Source organism: Crinia signifera, chromosome 19, assembly GCF_055691185.1.
Source record: "Crinia signifera chromosome 19, ASM5569118v1, whole genome shotgun sequence".
NCBI classification, from domain to species: Eukaryota; Metazoa; Chordata; class Amphibia; order Anura; family Myobatrachidae; genus Crinia; species Crinia signifera.
In genome coordinates this window covers 71,252,299-71,274,294 of record NC_139226.1, presented here as the reverse complement: position 1 = coordinate 71,274,294, position 21,996 = coordinate 71,252,299, and the positions used below count along the sequence as shown (strand labels likewise).

The 21,996-nt window shown below is 42.6% G+C and overlaps 1 protein-coding gene across 5 annotated transcripts in view; it reads right to left on the bottom strand.

Moving 5' to 3' along the window:
- The window catches only part of CCDC30 (coiled-coil domain containing 30), a 502,866-nt gene that overhangs the window by 320,134 nt on the left and 160,736 nt on the right, over positions 1–21,996 (bottom strand). For all 5 annotated transcript variants that reach the window (XM_083162765.1, XM_083162761.1, XM_083162762.1 and 2 more), the window contains 3 exons: positions 21,159–21,274; positions 14,433–14,515; positions 13,521–13,713 (listed from right to left, as the gene is read on the bottom strand). In XM_083162765.1, the coding sequence (XP_083018891.1) occupies positions 13,521–13,713; positions 14,433–14,515; positions 21,159–21,274 (392 nt within the window). The remainder of the gene's footprint in view (positions 1–13,520; positions 13,714–14,432; positions 14,516–21,158; positions 21,275–21,996) is intronic.

The following is a 21,996-nucleotide window of genomic DNA, read 5'->3' as shown; positions in this document are numbered from 1 at the left end:
GAGGCTTAAGATGGGTAACCCCTTGGAGGAAGGTTTGCACCTCCGGTAACAAGGCCACTTTCTTCTGAAAGAAAATAGACACGGCGACAACTGCACCTTCAATGACTGAAGGCTTGATTGAAGAAAAATCCAGGAATTTTTGAAGAGAGAAGAAGCGGTTGTAGAGGAAGATGCACACCAAATGGTACAAGAACTGTACCTGAAGAAAAAGATTTTTTTTGCATATATCAGGACAATTACCTTAAAAATTACCCTTATGTTTTTCTTTTATTAGTGTGAAACTCGGGGTCATAAAGTGTTTTGAGACATGGTGAAATAGAGGTTAAAAATACGTACGGTTAATAACAACATACATTGTGTATAGGGATTATAGTGGTGAAAAAATAGATTTTAAAATGTGGAGTCCTGCTTTACCGTATTAGGTGACTGACTACTATGAGATAATTCTCACATGTATCTTGGGCTGTATTGCCGTTTTCTTGTGTAGTTATTTGGATGTTGGATCCAATTTTACACTTGGTAGGGGGTGTGAGTATTTAATATATTATTATTATTATTATTATTTCTTAGTGTCCTTCGGGTCAAGAGGTTTCTCACTTTTAGAGAGATGTATCTTGTATAGGCTTTATGTGGATAGGTACAGCTGACACTGTTCCACTGCACTTGTTAGCCTGGTATACAATATTGCAACACTGTGTTCCGTTTATATGGTAACAAGGGTTGGACACTGTGTGTTCCCTTTTAGGGGGATTGCATAATTACACTGTGGTATGCAATATTTATTGGATGATCTGGTTGTGACTGTATCATCTGACCATCCAAAGAAAGAAGGGATGGGCTATGGCGGTGCTTGCAGCAGATTGCACTTAGTTCAATTTTCAGTATATTCACAGAAAATGTGGTGCTGACAGATTATATATACTTTTTACTTTATTCCTTTCACAGTGTATTAGTTGATTATAGTATCACTTGGCAGTGGAAACTGGACACTGTGTGTTCCTTTTTAGGAGAATTACAGGGTTACGCAGTGGTATGTAATATTTGTGTTCAGTGGTCTGGTTTATCTTGACGATCCAGAGATAAGGAGGGTGGGTTATGATACTGTTAGTAGCTAATATATGCTTTATTTAATTCACAGTATGTTCATAATATATGGTGCTGGCAGCTTGTGTGTGCTTTATTTCATTTCACCATATATCAATAGGTTGTAATATCACCTCATAGGTATGCAGCTATGGTCTAATGTTAAGATGGTGATTTTGCTTTGGGTGCTTGTCAGTGGTGGTCAGGGTTGCCTTGAAAAAGCCCGTTTGAGATGGGAGAAACACGTGTCGGACTCTGTGGAGTCCTGGCGTTTGCCTTATTGTAACAATTATTGTATAACATTGATTCTATGTGTATATGACTGACACAAAGGGGCGTGTCCTAGGAACAGAGGCTATCAGTAGATAGGAGCATGAGTCTCTTATGTTTGGCCACCAGACTGTATAAAGGAGAGATAAAAGGGAAAGTGGTGATAATAAATCAAGAGGCATTATCCTCTGACCATCACTGACAAGCACCCAAAGCAAAATCACCATCTTAACATTAGACCATAGCTGCATACTAATGAGGTCCAAGACCCTGACATCCACCAAAGTCCTATCTTTCATTTGGACCCTAATTGAGAGCCCAGACTATCTTGCACCAGGCTCCATAACAGTGATCTTATCCCGGACCAGCTTTCACCATCTTGGGCCAATTGGTCCCCACCTCCTCTAGCAGTGATTCACGGCGGTGGCCATTCCATCTTCCACCCACCACTCCTGCTCCAATCCTCCTGAGGCATAGATCCATACCTCCTTGGCAGAGATTCACGGCGGTGGCCATTCCATCATCCACCCACCATTCCTGCTCCAATTCCATCCGAGGTATTTTGGACCTACAAGCTGGGAATTAACCGGTACCATCTCCAGGTCCCCAGATGAGACCCTGATGTTCTAACCATTAATGGTGGTAACCAGGGCTATTTTTGTGCAGGCTCCAGCAGGAACTGTGGCCCTTATTCTAGTTCACACTTTCTGACAAAATATTTCTTAGATGGACAAAACCATTTGCACTGCAGGTGAGGCAGGTGTAAAACTCCACCCAAATCTAATTATCTCTGCACAAGTAACACCTGCCTGCACCTGCAGTGCACATGGTTTTGTCCATCTAAGAAATATTTTGTCAGAAAGAGTGAACTAGAATAAGGGCCACAGTTCCTGCTGGAGCCTGCACAAAAATAGCCCTGGTGGTAACTATAACAAAATCATTAGCACATGAACTACCTTCATTCATTTTTCCAGAGCTAAGTGCTTACATTAAACCCCATTTTTTCAATTCCCTCCAATTTTTTTATTCATTGCGCAATATTTTTTAGTATGTTTTATTCTTAGAGAGTACTCTCTTAACTTGTATTTGTTTAAAAAATGTATTTGTAATTTACTACATTAAGTGTGTTGTGGTCATCATTCAGAACTACCCAGCGCTGTATACCTCCTTTTCTCTGCCCTCTGGAGGAAGCACCCCCTCTAATGGAGGGACGAAAGGACAAGTGAAAAGCAGCAAACCTGGAAGTTCCCTGTTTGTCCGTTGCCTGTTTAATGAGGGATTCCAATTCAGAAACAAAAAGCAACTCTCCTTTAAAAGCCAATGCTTCCAGAGACTTGGATTCATTGTCGGCCTCCCATGCCTTAAGCCACAAGGCCATCACGTAAATAGGGTCCTTGAATGCAGCACCCCCTTGCACAGGTAGCACAGTTAGCTTTAGACAGCCTAGCAACCGGGGCATCTACCAGTGGGACTTTTTCCCACAATTTGACATGCTCTTCAGGCATGGGGTACAGGCTCAAAAACCTTTTAGGCATAAGTAGTCTTTTATCAGGGGTTTTCCACGCCACTCTCAGTAATTCTTGCATGCCTTTATCAGAAGGAAACGTGACTGTGTCTCTGCGCTGTCTCTTGAACATTCCCTGTTGGGGAACCTTAGATAAATTCAATGCCAGTTTTACAGCCAAAATGAAATCATCAACACCAGGGACAGAAAATTCAATCTCTTCCCTCTGATCCCATGACATGTCTTCCACACACTCCCCGTCCTCAGAGTCTACAGTATATTAGGGATAGGTGGGGTGGATAAAGGGTGTCTGGGAGAAACCTCAGACTACTTAGTAAACTGCTCCATAAAAGCATTAATCTTGTATACACTCTGAGCAGTGTCCTGCATTGCTTGTATAAATGCAGGGTCCCCCTGAGAGGGTGGAATAGAGCCAACCAAAGGAGGATGACAATGTCCTGGGAGATCTAACCAACTCATCTCTCTGTCTGTTAAAGCCTTTACTAAGGCAGACACAGACCTTCCCAGAGCAGCTGCCCATGCAGGCTCAGGTTGCTCAACCCTCTGGGCTTGCGCCCCACTGGGCACAGATTTGCATGTAAGGCATATATCCCCATGGTCCATCTGTTCAGGAGTTAATTTAAGCCTGCAAAATTTGCAGTTAATTAACATGGAAGATGCTCCTTCCCTCAGGACAGCAGTATTACACCTTTCTTTTTATTTATTTTCGACCCTTTTATCCAACAAGAAAAGGAGTACAATTGCAGCTTTTCCATATCAAATTACCAAACAAGCTAAGTACAGATTGATCCCAGGAGACATATCAAGGATTCTTGCAGGACGAGGTGGCCATACAGACGCAGATTTATCTGCAGATCTGTCTGGTTGGAACAAAAACATGGTTATGGATGAGAGCAAATGACAGTTGACCATTTGCTTGGAAATGCTGGAAAACTGACAAACTGTCACTCATCCATAACCATGTTTTTGTTCCAACCAGCCAGATCTGAAGATAAATCTTACTAGTGTATGGGCACCCTTAGTCTCTATTGTAGGTATAACAAACAGTATGAGTGTTAGTTTCAGCTTCAAAGAAAAATATATAATTGTAGATTCTAATGTTGACTATCATTCGTTCTGACACACACAACTAGGGAAAGTAACGGGGGGGAGCAAAGTCCTTTTCTCTGGGTAGCAATGCACATAGCAATGAAATTGGTACTTAATCTATTAATGAACAACTCAAGATAGATTAGAGATACGTTAAATTGTTATGAGGAGGGTTTAATATATTATTAGAATTTAAATTTTAAACTATCCTTTCAAAGATGGGGTGATTGTCCGATATCCCAATTATTATTATATTTTTTTTTTTAACGTTAACTTACTTGTGTAAGTTGCTCTAATAAGTAGAATAATATGTGCATTGTCACCCCTCTAAACCAATAGAATGGTAGTTGGAAATCGGTTACTCCAATTCCAATAATAGTTTTATTCTGAGCCATTGATGTTTATCAAAGAAGTCCGTAATATAGTGTCTTGAAGTGTCTTCAAAGGAGGCTATGTATGAGCCCCATTTGTGATGAAATGAGTCCGTTGATACAGTATCATTCAGCAGTAATGTTCTGGTGTCAAAATAAACAAGTTGAAGAAGTCCTGTTTTAAGTTCTTGTAAAGTAGGAGTAGAAGTTCTTTATCCAGTGTCTTAGTATTCATTTCTTTGCCATAGTAAATATAACAACCAAAAAGGGGATATATTTAGTACGTCGTATACCCAAATCCCATTCATCATAAATGTAGAAGTTTGACCATTACATATAATTTGGGACTCTGGTTTAAAATATAATAATTTTATATAGGATATAAACTGAGATGGTATCCCAACTTTTTCCATAGTATAAAAGAGATGCGGCCACAAAACAAGGTCAAAGGCCTTTTCTGCATCGATTGAGAGAATAAAACCTTGAGGGGGTACACCTGAAGTATTCTGTTGGTATTGAAGAGCCGCTATTACCTTTCTAACATTCTCCCTGACGTGTCTCCCTGCCACGAATCCGGTCTGATCCGGGTGTATGATTAAAGGCATAAGGGGTTTTAACCTTTCTGTTTATATTTTCATCAGTATCTTATAGTCCGAATTCAGTAATGAAATCGACCTATAAGAAGCCGGGTTTATCAAGTCTCTTCCTGGTTTTGGAAGAGACCTCACAGCGTTGAAATTGTTTGGTATAGTATTAACTTGGAGTATATAATTTAGGGCTTTAGTCAACGGATCAAGAATGTAGGGGAGCATATATTTATAAAAACTGTTCCCAAAGCCATCGAGTCCTGGAGCGTTCCCTTGTTTTAAATATTTAATTGTGGTGGTAACCTCTTCAGGAGTTATAGGGGAGATAAGAGCTTGGGTTTTTTCCGTAGGTATTTGCGGAAAACATATTTTAGAATATAAGTGTTCTAGTTCTAATTTAGTCTATTGATCTTCCGACTGATTTATATCAGCAGTGGAGTAAAGTGAAGAATAAAATTCCTTCATAACTTCTGCAATTTGTTTATTTGATGTGGTAAATGTCCCATCTGATATTTTTAATGGTAAACTATTGCAGGAGGTCTAGTACCATTTAATAAGTTTGTTAAGAGTTTGCCTGTTCTATTGACAATGCGATGATATCTATAGTTCATGTTATACAAATATTTTTTCCTTTTATGTGTCAAATATTCATTAAAATGTGTCTTTGTTATGTTGTAAGCCTGCCTATTCATTTGTAAAGGGGTATGTAGGAATTTTGAGTATGCTAAGGATAAAGCCTTCTGAAGTTCCATATATGAGGCGGAGTATGACTTATTAAGTATTGTTACATACGAAAGGATGTCGCCTCTCAGGACTGCTTTAGCAGCCTGCCAAAACAAGGATGGATTGGTGGCACTGTAGGTTTGGTTATTTAAACAATATTCATCCCATCTATCCTTCACATACTTTTTAAATTCTTTGGACGTAAGAAGATGTCCAGGAAATCTCCATATGGTTTTATGAGCAATATCTTCCGTAACAACTAATTTGAACCATACCAAAGCATGATCAGAAGCCGTTATAGGCTCTATCCCCTTATCTAGTACTCTTGTGATCAAGGCCTCGGATAAAAATATATCATTGATTCAAGAAAGTGTGTGGGGAGCTGAAGAGAGGCAAGTGTACTCCTTAGATGTTGGGTTTGTGGCCCTCCATACATCTACTAATTTAAGTTGTGTAGCAAATTGCGTAATGCCTAATTTGGGTAGGGGTGTAGATCTAGAACATCGAAAGGATTTATCTAGATTTATATCTGTAATTAAGTTAAAGTCTCCACCAATTATTAAAGCGCCATCCATGTGGGGTGTTAAATCCTGTAGTAACTTCAGAAAGAAAGTTTTCTTATACATTGTAGGGGCATATACATTACAAAATATATGGTACTTGTGTATTATCACGGCACCCCCGATATGTGATCACGTGATTTTTCATTGCATTGCATCGCATCGCATGCAATACACCAGATGCACAGCGATGCGATGCGATTTTAGCCCCCTATGCAATTAAAAATTGTATAAGCACCCTAATGGGTGCTTTTAAGCACCCTAATGGGTGCTTACAATGTTAAATGCACCCCCACGCCACCCCGCAGTATAAACGTGAACCCGAAGCGTGGAGAGCACAGCGAGCCCGCGAGGGGCGGCGGTACGCGTCCTACGACCTTTTCATACCCCCACTATCCACGTCGGAGTGGAGTTGACTTTATAAAGCGTGGTGAGCAGACGCGTATACCTGTGAAGTTATGCGCGTCCCCTCGCCACGCTTCCGGCTCAGTGGCTCACTGCGCTTGCCACACTTTATAAAATCAACTCCACGCCGACGTGGATAGTGGTGGTATGAAAAGGTCGGAGGACGCGTACCGCTGCGCTCGCCACGCTTCAGGTTCATGTTTATACTGGGGGGTGGTGTGGGGGTGCATTTAACATTGTAAGCACCCATTAGGGTGCTTATACAAGTTATAATCGCATCCCATCGCATTGTATGGCATTGTATGCCATATACAATGCCATACAATTTTAAAATTGTATGACATTGTACAACATCGCGTGATATCGCATCGCATACCATTGCATGCCTTATGGTATGCGATGCGATGGGCGCGTGATACTACACAAGTACCAAATATATATTTTGATGCATATAGAGAAATGTGCGTTAATGTATATCTTCCCTCAGGATCTGAAACTGTTTTAATTATGTCGAAAGGGATCGATTTCTTGATCAATATTGCAACCCCTCTCGCTTTGGATGTAAATGCAGCATAATCTAATAATTTCCATCCCAACATTTGAAGTTTTAGGAATTCTGTTGATATAAGGTGGGTTTCCTGTAAAAACACTATATCTAATTTTAATTTGTTACAATATAAACAGAATTCTTCTTCTCTTTACTGCAGGGTTGCCGACCCTCCCGGAATTTCCGGGAGTCTCCCGAAAATCGGGACCCCCTCCCGGCCCCCCGGAAGGGTGGGCAACCCTCCTGGATTCAGGGGGGTCCCCCAGATCGCGGCATTAAAATGCCGCAATCCTCGGGTCTCAGAGGAGGGGGCGGAGCTAAAACATCACAATAGCGGCATTTTAGTGATGTCACTCTTAAGCCCCGCCCCCCTGAGAGGCTGCTGAAACTCCCGGAGAGGAGAATAATAAAGTCACCAACCCTGCTTTACTGGAGAATTAAATCCTCCTACATTTAGGGAGCCTATCTCAAGTTCTGTCATATTCCACTCTTAAATGTGATAAATGCATATGTACCTTTTATTCTAAATGCATTGCTACCATTACACAAATTTTGAAAGAGGAGGGAAGACACAATAGGTGGGGAAAGACAACCATTTATCCTACTATGAAAAACCATAAATGCGCTAAACTCATTAACAAACCATGTTATTTTGTGGTGTAACTTCAGGCTAACTATCAATAACACAATTAGCATTATGTTATAATAAGGACTATAATACTGTCCGAAGCCTGGTTCTCCTCAGACCCGACTGGGTGGGTTAATTATCAGAAGTCTATTAAAATTTTAACTATATCGCTTCAATCTTATTCTTCCGTTTCCATTTTAGTATAAATATATATATATATATATATATATATATATATATATATATATATATATATATATATATATATAAATAGCACTTACCCAGCCTAGGTGAATAGGACAGGAAAAGACCAGCACTCAAGGTTTAGAAGAAAAAAAATTGTATTAGAAATAAAGCATGTTAGTACATGTACATAGTGGCTGACCCAACAGCCGTTTCGACTGGACTCCAACCAGTCTTCAACAGGGGTCCAGTGCAGCTATGACAGTAGATGTTTAAATAAGAACATAAACCAATCAGAAAAACGATAAAACGCGCCAAACACTCCCTGCTAGCGTCACTGCAGGAGCTGTCACTCAGCACCGCTCACGGAGGCTCCGGAGCGTGCTTACCAACAGCCGGCTACTTGGTTGCTGGGGGGCGCGTCATCAGGGAATCCCCTGTGACGTGATCTGTCAGAAAGCTGCACAGCGCAATGTACACAGACAACGCTGTGTTAGCTGAATATTCAACACAGCAGATAGCGATGTTGAGGTGCTCTAGCGCACCTGCCAAGGCATAAAGTAAGACTGTCCCTGGCACAGTACAGGGAAAAGAAGCTAAGTAACGAAGGGACGGGTGGAGACTCGGCTGTTCTAGACTGGTGTCTCCTAATGGCGTGCTGGATAAAAAGCACTGGACAGGGAGTAGATAAGGTAAAAAGCGGTGATATGAAGCAAGGAAGGCAGCAATATGCAGGGCAGGATGGTCTGATGAATATGAGAGATAGTAATGCAGTTGCGGAGGAGAGTACATAAAGACTCCTTGCAGAAATAAACATGGCAATACATATTAAATATTAGCCCACATAGCATATATCATATCAAGCTTCCACATCTCAGGACAGTGTCTGTACAGTATAATGTAAATGCCTCAAATAGATGAAAATCTGAGTCCACAAAGCTCAACAAAACAGGACCGCCAGTAAATTCGTGGCCAGTATACATTAAATAAGACTAATGCATCTGCTTCATATCACCGCTTTTTACCTTATCTACTCCCTGTCCAGTGCTTTTTATCCAGCACGCCATTAGGAGACACCAGTCTTGAACAGCCGAGTCTCCACCCGTCCCTTCGTTACTTACCTTCTTTTCCCTGTACTGTGCCATCAGGGACAGTCTTACTTTATGCCTTGGCAGGTGCGCTAGAGCACCTCAACATCGCTATCTGCTGTGTTGAATATTCAGCTAACACAGCGTTGTCTGTGTACATTGCGCTGTGCAGCTTTCTGACAGATCATGTCACAGGGGATTCCCTGATGACGCGCCCCCCAGCAACCAAGTAGCCGGCTGTTGGTAAGCACGCTCCGGAGGCCTCCGTGAGCGGTGCTGAGTGACAGCTCCTGCAGTGACGCTAGCAGGGAGTGTTTGGCGCGTTTTATCGTTTTTCTGATTGGTTTATGTTCTTATTTAAACATCTACTGTCATAGCTGCACTGGACCCCTGTTGAAGACTGGTTGGAGTCCAGTCGAAACGGCTGTTGGGTCAGCCACTATGTACATGTACTAACATGCTTTATTTCTAATACAATTTTTTTTCTTCTAAACCTTGAGTGCTGGTCTTTTCCTGTCCTATTCACCTAGGCTGGGTAAGTGCTATTTATGATACCTTCTGGACCCTGCACCAACCAATTTTCTTCCATTTAAATTGAGTGCTGTTTTTTCTAAAAAGACTTTGTATATATATATATATATATATATATATATATATATATATATATATATATATATATATATATATATATCGGGGGAGACTGTGGTGGCACTCCGTATTGTCACCACTGTACGTGGTTACTGTGACAAGCTCCGGTGCCCTCCTGGATGAGCGCGCAGAGACGCTCTGTACAAACGATGCAGGGGGGGGGCGGCACTCTGCAATAACGACAGTAGACGGCAGCTCTTGTGACCGACGTTTCAAAAGCCCTTAGGCTTTTTTTATCAAGGTGCTGTGATGGTGAGAACGATCACCATCACAGCACCTTGATAAAAAAAGCCTAAGGGCTTTTGAAACGTCGGTCACAAGAGCTGCCGTCTACTGTCGTTATTGCCGAGTGCCGCCCCCCCCCCCTGCATCGTTTATATATATATATATATATATATATATATATATATATATATATATATATATATATATATATATATACTTATTTTAAGAGGCAAATTCTATCCAAGGCAGACAAAGCATGAACACATATACAGTATTAGAAAAAGAGAAACAAATGGGTCAAATCAGATATACATTACTAATCATCTGCAATATCTTGTTTTGGATGGGAAACACTGTCTCGGAGGAAATCTAATACCCCTTTCACACCGCACTTGTTAAACGGTATATTGCCGTGTTTTTTTACATTTCAAAACATTTAAAGCTGCAGTGGGAAAGCGCCAGAGTTGATTTACCGGTTAAAGATAACCGATATTTCAAAACGTTTAAAAAGCAGAGTCCTACACGTTTCAGAGCCGTTTGATGCAGTGAGAATTGCTCTGAAACGGTAAAAAAAAAAAAAGATTACAGACCTGTGAAAGGCTGTCCCCTGCATTCTGCCTTGAAACATGTTCAGGGGATTAAACGGGTTGACTGATGTGAATGGTACTTAAAAGGTAATGTACTGCAATGTGAAGGCTCAGACCCGTTTTAAATACGGTTTAAAAATACCTGTTTTTGAAACGTTTTTGCAGTGTGAAAGCGGTATAAGGCTTCATCTGGGGATGTAATATCATAATGTGTATAGTTTTGAAAGATTCACAGTTTTGCTGTGTAGATTAGGGCAAACTTTTTCTTCTTTTCAATTAGAGTGGAGCAAATACTGTAGGTGAGAAGGCTCTTCTTGCTTTCGTGACCGAGGCTGAGAAATCTTGAAACAGTTTTATGAGGTTACCTTCCCATTTGATGACAGGCATCTTCCTTGAAGCTTTCCAGATAGCTACTTATGAGTATAGCTTAGGATCTTGAATATTGTGACTCTCGGAAGAGTGTCGTTAGGTCTAGGTGTAGGGCCTATTCTATGCACTCTCTCCACTATCATATTTTTACATTCATTTTGGGTGCTGTTTCTCAATGGAAGGGTGGGATCCATAATACAGGCCACCCGGGCGGCTGCCATACCTTTAAAGGTGAGTCTCTGCTCTGCCGCCGTCAGTCAAAAGGACCCGGGTCGCACCCGGCGTTTTATGCAGGCGGTGAGGGACTCCAGAGGCTCACCTCGTGGCAGCGGCAGTGATATCTCCTCACAGTGGGGACTGTGCTGTCTCTCAACGGGAGGGTAGGAACCGAGACACAGACCACCCGGACGGCTGCCGCACCTCAAAAGCGAGTCTATGCTGTAGTTTGGTTAGTTCCGTAGAGGCTTTCGCCTTGTAAAGTTGTTGTCCCAGTCGGGTTCCTTCAGAGCTGTGGAGCTGCGTTGCTCACTCCATGGCAGCCGGAACCGGAAGTGCACCAAAAACAATGTATCACATTATTACATACTGTGTGACTTAATGGGATAGCCTCCTTCAATATTTAATATTGATGATTAAGAAGTTCTGGAACCGCTTGTTCCTTAAAACAATACAGTTAACTAACAATTGTTTTTGAATGCATGCACTAAACAATAGCCAATTCCCTATACTGTACTTACTCTCTAACTTCAATGATGGGTTTAAATACATCAATATAACAAGCAGAGAGTATACTTAGGGGGCTTGATTCAGAGTTGATCACAAAAGCAAATCTTTCTCAAATGGATAAAACCAAGCCCACTGCAGGTGGGGCAAATGCAATATGTGCCACGAGTTAGATTTGGGTGGAGTGTTAAAACTGAAATCTGAATTGCAGTGAAAAAAATGAAGGCAGTATTTACCCTGCACAGAAACTAAATTGCTCATACAAATTTCTCTCTGCATAATTGGCTCATCTGCAGTACATATGATTTTGGCTTTTTGAGAATTTTGCTTTTGAGATCAACTCTGAATCAGGGAGCGCGCATCATCACAAGTTGGCTGTCGGGGGGGGGGGGGGTTACACATTGAGTGACTTTTAGCTGAAAATTGCTCAAAACAGCTGTGTATGGGCCTTTATATCGTACAACACTAAAGAGAAACCACAGGACAGCTACAACATTGCATTTTTCACCCAATATACCAGTAATTCAGAAATCATACAACAAATGGTTCATAAACATTGGCATATACTAAGATTAGACGAGACAACTACCAAGTTTACCAGTCAAGGCAAAAATCATCTACCGTAGAGCAAAGAACATCAAGCAACATCTTGTGTCAAGTTTTACAAAAAACCCAGATGAGAACAACTCCAAACAAAACAAAGGTTTCTTCAGTTGCTTGAATTGCAAAGTATGCAAGAATAAGAAAGTATCAAGCAAACCAGTAACCACATTTAAATATAATGTTACCGGTAAAGAATATAAAATAAAACATCACCTTTCCTGTAACTCTGAAGGAGTAATCTATTTGTTGGAATGCCAATGTGGTCTACCCAAACATCTTGCAGTCATCCCGACCTAGTGGAGAGTGAAGATCTAACATCTTTTATCACCTGGACAGCTTCCATCAAGGCCACCATAGGGCAAGTTAGGGTAAGAAAACGGGCTCCTCCTTTCCAAAATATTGTTTTTATAATAATCTCTCAAAAACGTCCCCAAAAAAGTGTAAACATTATTTTAACCACTATTTTACTTTACAGGTACCACTATCATTTCATTTACCCATAATGATCACATTTTCCCTAGCGCTTTTTTCATACTTCACAAAATGTGTAGGCAAGCGGCACTTCAGGGGACATTATATGTGTAAGCGGCATTAGTGGGGCATTATGTGTGTAAGGCAGTGGCACTACAGGTAAGCATTATATTTGTAAACACTAGTGGTGGCATTATGTGTGCAAGGTAGTGGCACTACAAGGGGGGCATTATATGTGTAAGCAGCACTACCATTACCATTATGTGTGTAATGGGGCACTGCTGGTATGCATTATATGTGAAAGCAACACTACAGGGGGAATTATGCGTGTAAGTAGCACTACAGGGCGCATTACGTGTAAGTGGCACTAAAATACCCTGAAGCATTACGGTGTGTGGCAAAAAATAAATTTTAAGCATTATGGTGTGTGCAATGGGCATTACAGTGTGTGACATAAAGTTACTTAAGCATTACGGTTTGTGGCATAATGTCTACTAGGCATTACGATGTGGGTCATAATGTGTAATGGGCATTATAGTGTGTTGCATACTCTGTAATGGCCATTACAGTTTGTGTGGCATGTGTAAGGAGCATTACAATAAAAAAGAAAAATGGCAAGGGGGTGGGCGAAACATACCATTTCTATGGGCACTAGGTCACCTAGCTACTCCTCTGTGGTCTGTATGTCAAACAGAAGTTTGCAATCCCATAAACTTGTAAAACTTAGACTTTTTGTAGTGATTACAGTTCTACAAGGCTGTACTTCGCTACATCTCCCATAATACTCAGCAACCCATTGGCAGTTATAATTAAATCAATCACTACTCATGCTTACTGTTCTTTGGAGTCCTGCTATTTTACACTCCATGTAATCCACCTGTTCCTTTGTTCGATTCTGAGACTCTCCTAAAATGCACTCCAGCTCCTCATTACGCTCTACTATTTCTTCATGCTCGCACTGTAGTTTCTGCAGCTTGTGCAGAAGCTGTTTGTTCTGACATTCTGTTACTTCACTATCAAGCCTACATCTGGAAACCAACAAAAAAAAAATGTAATATACTGTAGACAATACTTATGTATTTGGACAAAACAACAACAAAAAGTGTTAACATTGACAGTAGGTACATCTAGTAGCAACAAATGCAGAGCTCATACCCATGGGATGCTGGCTGTTCTGCTGTAGAAAAGTTCTCAGAACATCGGATAGGTGTATATAGGTTGCTTGATCACGTTGTTGAAAAGATATCACTATAAAATAATCTATACATACAGTACCTTCCATATACATTGTGTGAACATACTGTGCTCACTTTGGACCTTATTCAGATCTGAGCTCAGTACAAATTTGTTTGGAAAATGGGCAAAAACCATGTACAGAGAGTTAGATTTGTGTGAGTTATTTTGTTTCTGTCCAGGGTAAATACTGGCTGCATTATTTTTACACTTCAATTTAGATTTCAGTTTCAACACACCACACCCAAATTTAACTCTCTCTATACATGTTACATCTGCTCCACCTGCAGTGCACATGGTTTTGCCCATTTTCCAAACAAATTTGTACTGAGCTCAGATCTGAATAAGGCCCTTTATGACAAGATCACTAGGACGAAGGTTAAAGAGGGTACTACTTTGTTTAGAAGGATGGAATGCCACCCAATTGTGGGAACATAAGTCCATAGGGTTTCGAACTATCCACAACCAATCTACACAGCTAGTGTAATGTTTTTATTACATTTAAAAAAATTACTTTTTCGGAAGCTCTGAATTATCATGCATATTCTGCTTAGTAGGTGTTGAGTTTGTTGCAGATTCGTTTTCACTCTTTTCATACTGCAAAACATAAATAAAAAAAATATGCAATGAAATTGTAACGTATGGAAACTAACTCATTTACTGCTGAATAAGAAAACACAATCTGTCACTTACATTCTTCTTAAGCTTCATTATTAGAAGTGCTTAACACGCAGGGGGAAATTTACTAAGATCAAATGGGTAAGAGTGCTACCATTATTCAGTGGATTGGCTCCATAAATATACGGCAAGCTCAGCCAAATTTGGCTGTACGAATGAGTACACCATTGAGTGCACAAATGCAAATTAGACATTTTCCCAATCGTATTTTGCTGAAGCCTGCACGGATCACTCAAAACCCGTGATGGCTTCTATGTGTAAAAATAAGAAAATATCAGATTCTTACCTGATAATATGTTTTCCTCTACTCCACCATGGCAGCCATTACATATGGGTTTTTCCCTGATTGGGTAGCTTTGGAAAGGAAAAAAAGACTCCTCCTGTATAAAAGGCTCCTCCTCCTTCCTGCTTGTGTCTTTGTTCCTAGCTCTCAAACACAAACAGTTAATTGCACAAAAATACAGGGTAGGGAACTATGCTGCCATGGTGGAGTAGAGGAAAACATATTATCAGGTAAGAATCTGATATTTCCTCTACCTCCCCCATGGCAGCCATTACATATGGGTAATACCCAAGCAGTTCCAAGTTCCAGGGCTGGGTAAATCATATTTCAACATAACTTTCACATGATTTTTTTTATAATTTTTTTTTTTATAATTTTTTTTTTTTTTTTTTTATATCACTGCAGACAATACCTTACGTCCAAACTTTGCGTCTGCTGACGCCATCACATCTAGCCTATAATATCTGGCAAAGGTGTGCACCGAAGCCCATCCCGCGGCTTTACATAGCTCTAGTATGGATGCTTCGCCCTTTTCTGCCCATGAAGCTGCCATTGCTTGGGTTGAATGCGCCTTCAACCCTTTGGGCGGCTCTTCTCCCATTGCTTTATAAGCTTCCAGGATACAACACCGAATCCATCGGGCAATCGTCATTTTTGACGCTTTCTGTCCTTTGTTCTTACCCTCTGTAAGTACAAATAGGTTCTTATCCTTTCTGATTTCTCCCGTTCTTTGTTTATATATAGTCAGGGCCCTAACTACATCAAGCTTGTTCAATCGGACTTCCTTATCATTTTTGGGATTCCCGCAGAACGACGGGAGTACAATTTCCTGATTCACATGAAAGTTCGATACTACTTTGGGTAAGAACTGCGGATTTGTCCGTAATACTATTTTATCTTCAAACTCATTCATGAAGGGCTCCTCTGACCACAACGCCTGTATTTCTGATACTCTTCGGGCCGATGTTATAGCCACAAGGAATGCCACTTTCCAAGTAAGCATTTTAAGCGAGACTTCTTGTAACGGCTCAAAAGGTTCTTTAGTGAGCGCATTGAGCACTAAATTCAAGTCCCATGGTGCTAACGGCTGATGAAACCTTGGCCTTATCTTTTTCGCTGCTTGAAAAAACCTCTGGATATATCTATCCTCTGCTATATTTTTATCTAGCATAGCTGCCAGTGCTGACACCTGCACTTTCAGAGTGCTAACTGCCAGTCTTCTATCTAGGCCTTCTTGCAGGAAGTCTAATATTACTGGAATCTGCTCTGGGCTTCTGTTTTTCTCCCTGCACCATGATGTGTACTTTAACCAAGTCTTGTAATACACTTTCGATGTGTTCTGCTTCCTTGCTTTAAGTAAGGTCTCCACCACCTGACTAGAGAACCCCTTCTTTAGCAGTGTCCTGGTCTCAACAACCACGCCCTCAGATTCCAGGCTGACGGTTGAGGTTGCTGCACTCTGCCCTGTACCAGCAGATCCGTCCTCCTTGGGAGCTGCATCGGTCCCTTTATTGTCATACGGAGTAGTTAGGGAAACCACGGCCTTCTGGGCCAACTTGGCAAGATTGCGATCACCGTCGCCTTCTCCCTTTGCACCTTTCTTAGGAACCGTGGGATTATTGGGAACGGTGGAAATGCATAAAGAAGTTGCTTTGGCCACGTTGCTGTTAGCGCGTCCCACTGCTCGGCCTGTGGATCCTGGAACCTTGAAAAGTACCTCTCTACTTTCCTGTTTTGCCTTGATGCCATGAGATCCACACACGGGTTGCCCCACTTTTTCACCAGCATTGCAAAGACTTCTCTGTTCAGTCCCCATTCTCCTGATACACACAGGGTCCTGCTTAGGCCGTCCGCCACTTGGTTGTCCTTGCCTGCCAAGTAAACTGCTTTTAAACTTTGTACTTGTACCTCTGCCCAGGCCAGCAGCCTCTCGGCCTCCTGCATCATGCCTAAGCTCCGTGTTCCTCCTTGCCTGTTTATGTATGACACAACTACTTGGTTGTCCGATCTGACTACCAGCTCCTTGTTCTTCACCCTTCTCTGAAAGACTCTGCATGCACACACTACTGCCCTCATCTCTTTGAGATTCGAGTGCATTTTCTTCTCGTCTGTTGACCAGACCCCTTGGGACGACTGACTCTCGCAGACCGCCCCCCATCCAGTTCCACTTGCGTCTGTCGTTATCACTACCTGATCGGGTAGATGGAACAGTCTTCCTGCCTGCAACCTGCTTCTGTCTGACCACCTCAGATCTTCTTTCGCCCTTTGTGTTAGCCGAATTCGCTGGGTCAGATCCTTGTTGTTGCCATTCCACTGCGTCAGATAGCACCTCTGCAATTTTCTCATATGGAACCTTGCCCACTGTAAGGTTTCCAACGCCGAGGCCATCAGTCCTAACACCTTCATACATGCTTCCGCAGTCGTCACTGATTTCCCTAATAAGGGTTTTATTGACTGGATCAACTTCTCCTGTCTTTCTGGCGTCAAGGTGACCCGGAGCGCCTGAGTGTCCAAGATCACACCCAAGTACTTTATCTTTTTCGATGGTTCTAATTGACTTTTGCTTTTGTTTATCAACCAACCGTGCATTGTCAAAAACTGTAAGACCTCCTCGGTGTGTTTCTCTGCCAGTTCTCTTGTTTCTGCCATAATTAGCAAGTCGTCTAAGTACGGCCATATCACTATGCCCTTTTGTCTTAATTTTGCCACTAAAACAACTAGTATTTTGGTAAACGTCCTCGGCGACGTCGCTAGGCCAAACGGTAGTGCCCTGAATTGGTAGCTTATCCCCTGGATAGAAAACCTCAGGTACCTCTGATGGCTGACACAAATGGGCACGTGAAGATACGCGTCTTTGAGGTCTATAGAAGTCATGTAAGCGTCCTTCTTGAGGTCTGGTAATATACCTCTTACTGACTCCATCTTGAACGTTCTTACTTCTACTAGCTGGTTCAATTTTCTTAGATCCAGTATCGTCCTGAATCCCCCCGACGGTTTTTGGACCACGAAAAACCGTGAATACCAGCCCTCTCCTATTTGTGATTGTGGAGTTTCCACCACCACCCTCTGCTGTACCATCTCTTTCAGGCTGGACAGTAAGGCTTCCTTCTCCACTGGATCCCTTGGTATTGGAGATTCTGTGAAGAATGACCCTGGACGTTCTTTGAACTCTACTTTGTAGCCTTGTCGTATAATCTCCAGTACCCACTTGTCCGAAGTGGATACCTCCCAGGCGCTCAGAAATTCGAGCAGCCTGGCCCCAACCGCCTGGGGTTCGGCGTCATTGTGTATTTTGTTTTGCGGCGAATTTGCTGTCTCTGCCTCTTTGGGCCCGAAAATTCGCCCTTGACAGCCAGGTACCTCTTCTGTACCCTCTGCCCGGCCTATAGCTTCTCGCCTCTCTATACTCCTGACTCTGGAACTTGAAGTTTCTATTTCCAGGCGTTTTCCTACTTTGTTTTTCTTGAGGCAGCCACACTGATTTGCCCCCAGAAATTTTTGTAATGATCTGGTCTAGCTGGGTGCCAAACAGGTAGTCTCCTTGAAAAGGTAGAGTCAGTAGTTTATTCTTTGACTGTACATCAGCTGCCCATGGTTTGAGCCATAGCGCCCGCCTGGTCACTGCTGCTGCCGCACCCGCTCTAGCTGCCAGCCTCATTGCGTCAAGTGATGCTTCGCACATGAACTCAATTGCTAACTGTACATTTTGCACCGTTTTGAGCAGCTCCGACCTTTTTATGCCGTCCAGCATGTCTGCCTCCAACTGATTACACCACTCTCGCGTCACTCTAGACGTGATGGCCATGGCTGCTGCCGGTCTTAGTGCTGCTCCAGCAATCAGATGTTGCTTCCTCAGCCCCAGCTCCATTCGACGTTCCATTGGGTCTTTGAAATTATTCGCGTCCTCCAAAGGGAGGGTCGTCTTTTTCGAGAGTCTCGCAATTGCTGCGTCCACTTTTGGCAGCTCATCCCACGCCGTAGTGAGATCTGCCTGAAATGGGTACATCTTCCCCATTTTAGCCGGGACCACAGTCCTTTTATCCGGATGCTTCCATTCATCCAGAACTATATCTGTCAGTGGCTGAGACAATGGGAAAATGTTATTCCTCTTTTTCTTGTCTCTAAACAATAATTCTTGTAACTTAAGCTCCTCTGGGGCCTCTTCTATATTGAGTGCCTTGTTTATCAAGGCCAACAAATTTTCCACCATATCCACACTGAAGTCACTCTCAGTTTTATCCACTGGTGTATCATCTGTGTCTTCTATAGCCTCTGCTGTAGAGATTCCTGGTTCCTCCCCAGACTCTCCCTCACTCATGCGGGAGCGCCCCCTTTTTCCGGTTGCTTTCACCAGGTCTTCCTGGGTCACAAAAGTCCCGGTTAGGGCTGTTTTAATCATGTCCACCAATCCGGACATTTGTGACAATGGGATCCTTGGGACTTTACATGTCTCACATATACTGCCCACATGTTTATCTGGCAAGTTTTTGTCACACATCAGGCATTTGTCAACATGTTGTTTCTTGTGCCTGGCTTTTCCTGCTTTATCCTTACTGCTGTCTGACCTGCACAATACAAGCCCTTAGTTACAATCCATGTATACACTTTCACCTCCTGCTCTACTTTCATGGTGGCTTACCCCGACTTTTGCATGGCCTGTCTCTTCTCTTCCTCCATTTCTAGGCACTCTAGTCTAAAAAGACATGATACCTCAGTGTCAAGCGGCAAATAAGGCATAACCACTCACATTGTGAGCCCACTTACCACCCAGTGGTAACTTTCCGTCTCCAACGCGATCTCTGCTTGCCGCCGCTTGCACACACAGCTGGGAGCTCCGTTGGTGACATAGTGTTCTAGCACTGCGGCTCATATACCCGCGCGCCGGCCCCCCTCCAATCCGAGCCGGCCGCATCATCCAGCCGCGCCTCGCGTGCACGTGCCCGGCCTTCCCGGGCGTGCGCTCTCACGCAGCTGACGCTGCAGCGCCCGTCGTCATCTTCCGGCGCCTCCCGCGCGCGCACGCCTTCTCACTCGCAGCTCCATGTTGCTGCGAGTGTCCCCGACGCCCGCCCGGCTTCACAACTGATGGACCCGGACAGATGACCGCTCCCATGGCCACCTAGGAAGCTACCGCCTGTAGCCGCCCATACCTGAGGACGGCATGCGGCCCGTGAGACTCAGGCACTCTTCAGGTAAGCTTTCTCCCCTCAATAACCCCGAAGGGAATGAGGAGAGGTTTTTAGCCAACACTTTTTTTCCTTTCCAAAGCTACCCAATCAGGGAAAAACCCATATGTAATGGCTGCCATGGGGGAGGTAGAGGAAATTACATATAGAAATAAAACTGCTTGTCTTTCCCAGACAATCCCATGTCACTTATTCAATGTTATTCATTTAATGTAATTTTTATTTCATTCGAATGTGATCAGCGCTGCTTCATATTTATCGTGTATTATTGTTCTAGTCCTTAGAGGTTTACTATACACCTCTCCCAAGCAGCAGCTTATTTTAGAATTGAAACAGCTCACACCAGCGGTTAGTTCTTTTCTCTTTACCTTGGTAAGATAAACAACCTGCCCCCACCATTGATAACAGGACCGAATTCATTGCTCACTGAAAAGGTCTGAATCAGGCCCTTTGAGAGGTGAGTAAGTATGGATGTTGTGTGGAATAAAGTTATACTTTATTTGTGTGTGTGTATTTATGTGGTATTGGTTCTACAAATCCCAGGAGGCCCATTAATGACCCGAATGCTGGGACTTGTGGTTCTCCTGGGGGTGCCCTGGATGGAGGGGGTCCCCACTCCCCCCAGGGACATGGCCAGAGCTGACCAGCCATGGTTGCCATGCATTAGTAGGGGGAACTTGTTTCCCCTGGCTGTGGCATGACACGGCTGGCTGTTGGAGCCCATCGGAAAATACAAATTCTGAGAACTCGGCAGGTTAGTAAACTTGCAAAGTTCTCAGGCCGTATTTCCGGGACGATCACAGCTAATCTCGGTCATACCCGTACGTATTTGGGATCAGCAGTGATCCACAATCTTAGTACAATTCCCCCATAGACAAGAAATGCATTTTACATGTACCAGAACAATCTTCAATAAACAGAATACACTCAATGGCATGACATCACATTTTACTTCTTGTTGTAATGATTAAAACTCAACTCTTACAATGTCACGTAGTCAACGTCTCAAATCAAAAGAGGAGTTATCTCGTGTGTACACTGGCCTCAAGAAAAATAAATCATCAGTCACTTAACCTTGATAAAACCAGCCTACCTGTTTCATTAGTTTTTTTCTTTCATTATCCAGTGATCTGACTCTGTGGCGTAAAGATAAAATCTCCTTATCTAGACGATCGTTATGTTCTTTAGTTTTTTGCAATTCTAGGGAATCTGTAAAAACAATATTTTTATTTTAAAGAGTGCAACTTTAAAGGGGATGTGGTTATTAGGTCGACAGTCAAAAGGTCCCTAAAGGGATGGGCAGTCATTCAGCCATGGGTCCCCAGAGGTTTCCCACACAGGGGCTTTTCCTCTCCAGAGTGCTGAAGGATGATTCTTTGTGAATCACGAGGCTTCACATAGAATTTAGAGGACAAGTAAACGGAGTACAGTCAAAGGAGGGAAAGGTTACAAGTGGGGTACCCCAGGGATCTGTACTTGGACCAGTGCTTTTTAATATCTTTATTGGTGATATTGCAAATGGAATTGAGGGTAAAATATGCCTTTTTGCAGACAACACAAAGGTATGCAACAGGATACACACACTAGGAGGGGTAAAACAAATTATTGATGATCTAGGTAGATTAGAGAAATGGTCAAGAGCATGGCAACTACAGTTTAATGCCAAAAAATGCAAAATCATGCACTTGGGTCTCAAAAATCCAAAGACTAAATATAGTATAAATGGCACTATAATGGAAACTACTGAGGAAGAGAGGGATCTAGGTGTCACTATTTCAGGGGACTTAAAGGCAGGTAGGCAATGTAACAAAGCAATGAAGAAAGCAAGTCGGATGCTTGGTTGCATAGGGAGAGGTATCAGCAGTAGAAAGAAAGAAGTAATAATGCCACTGTATAGGTCATTGGTACAACCTCATCTGTGTTCAGTTCTG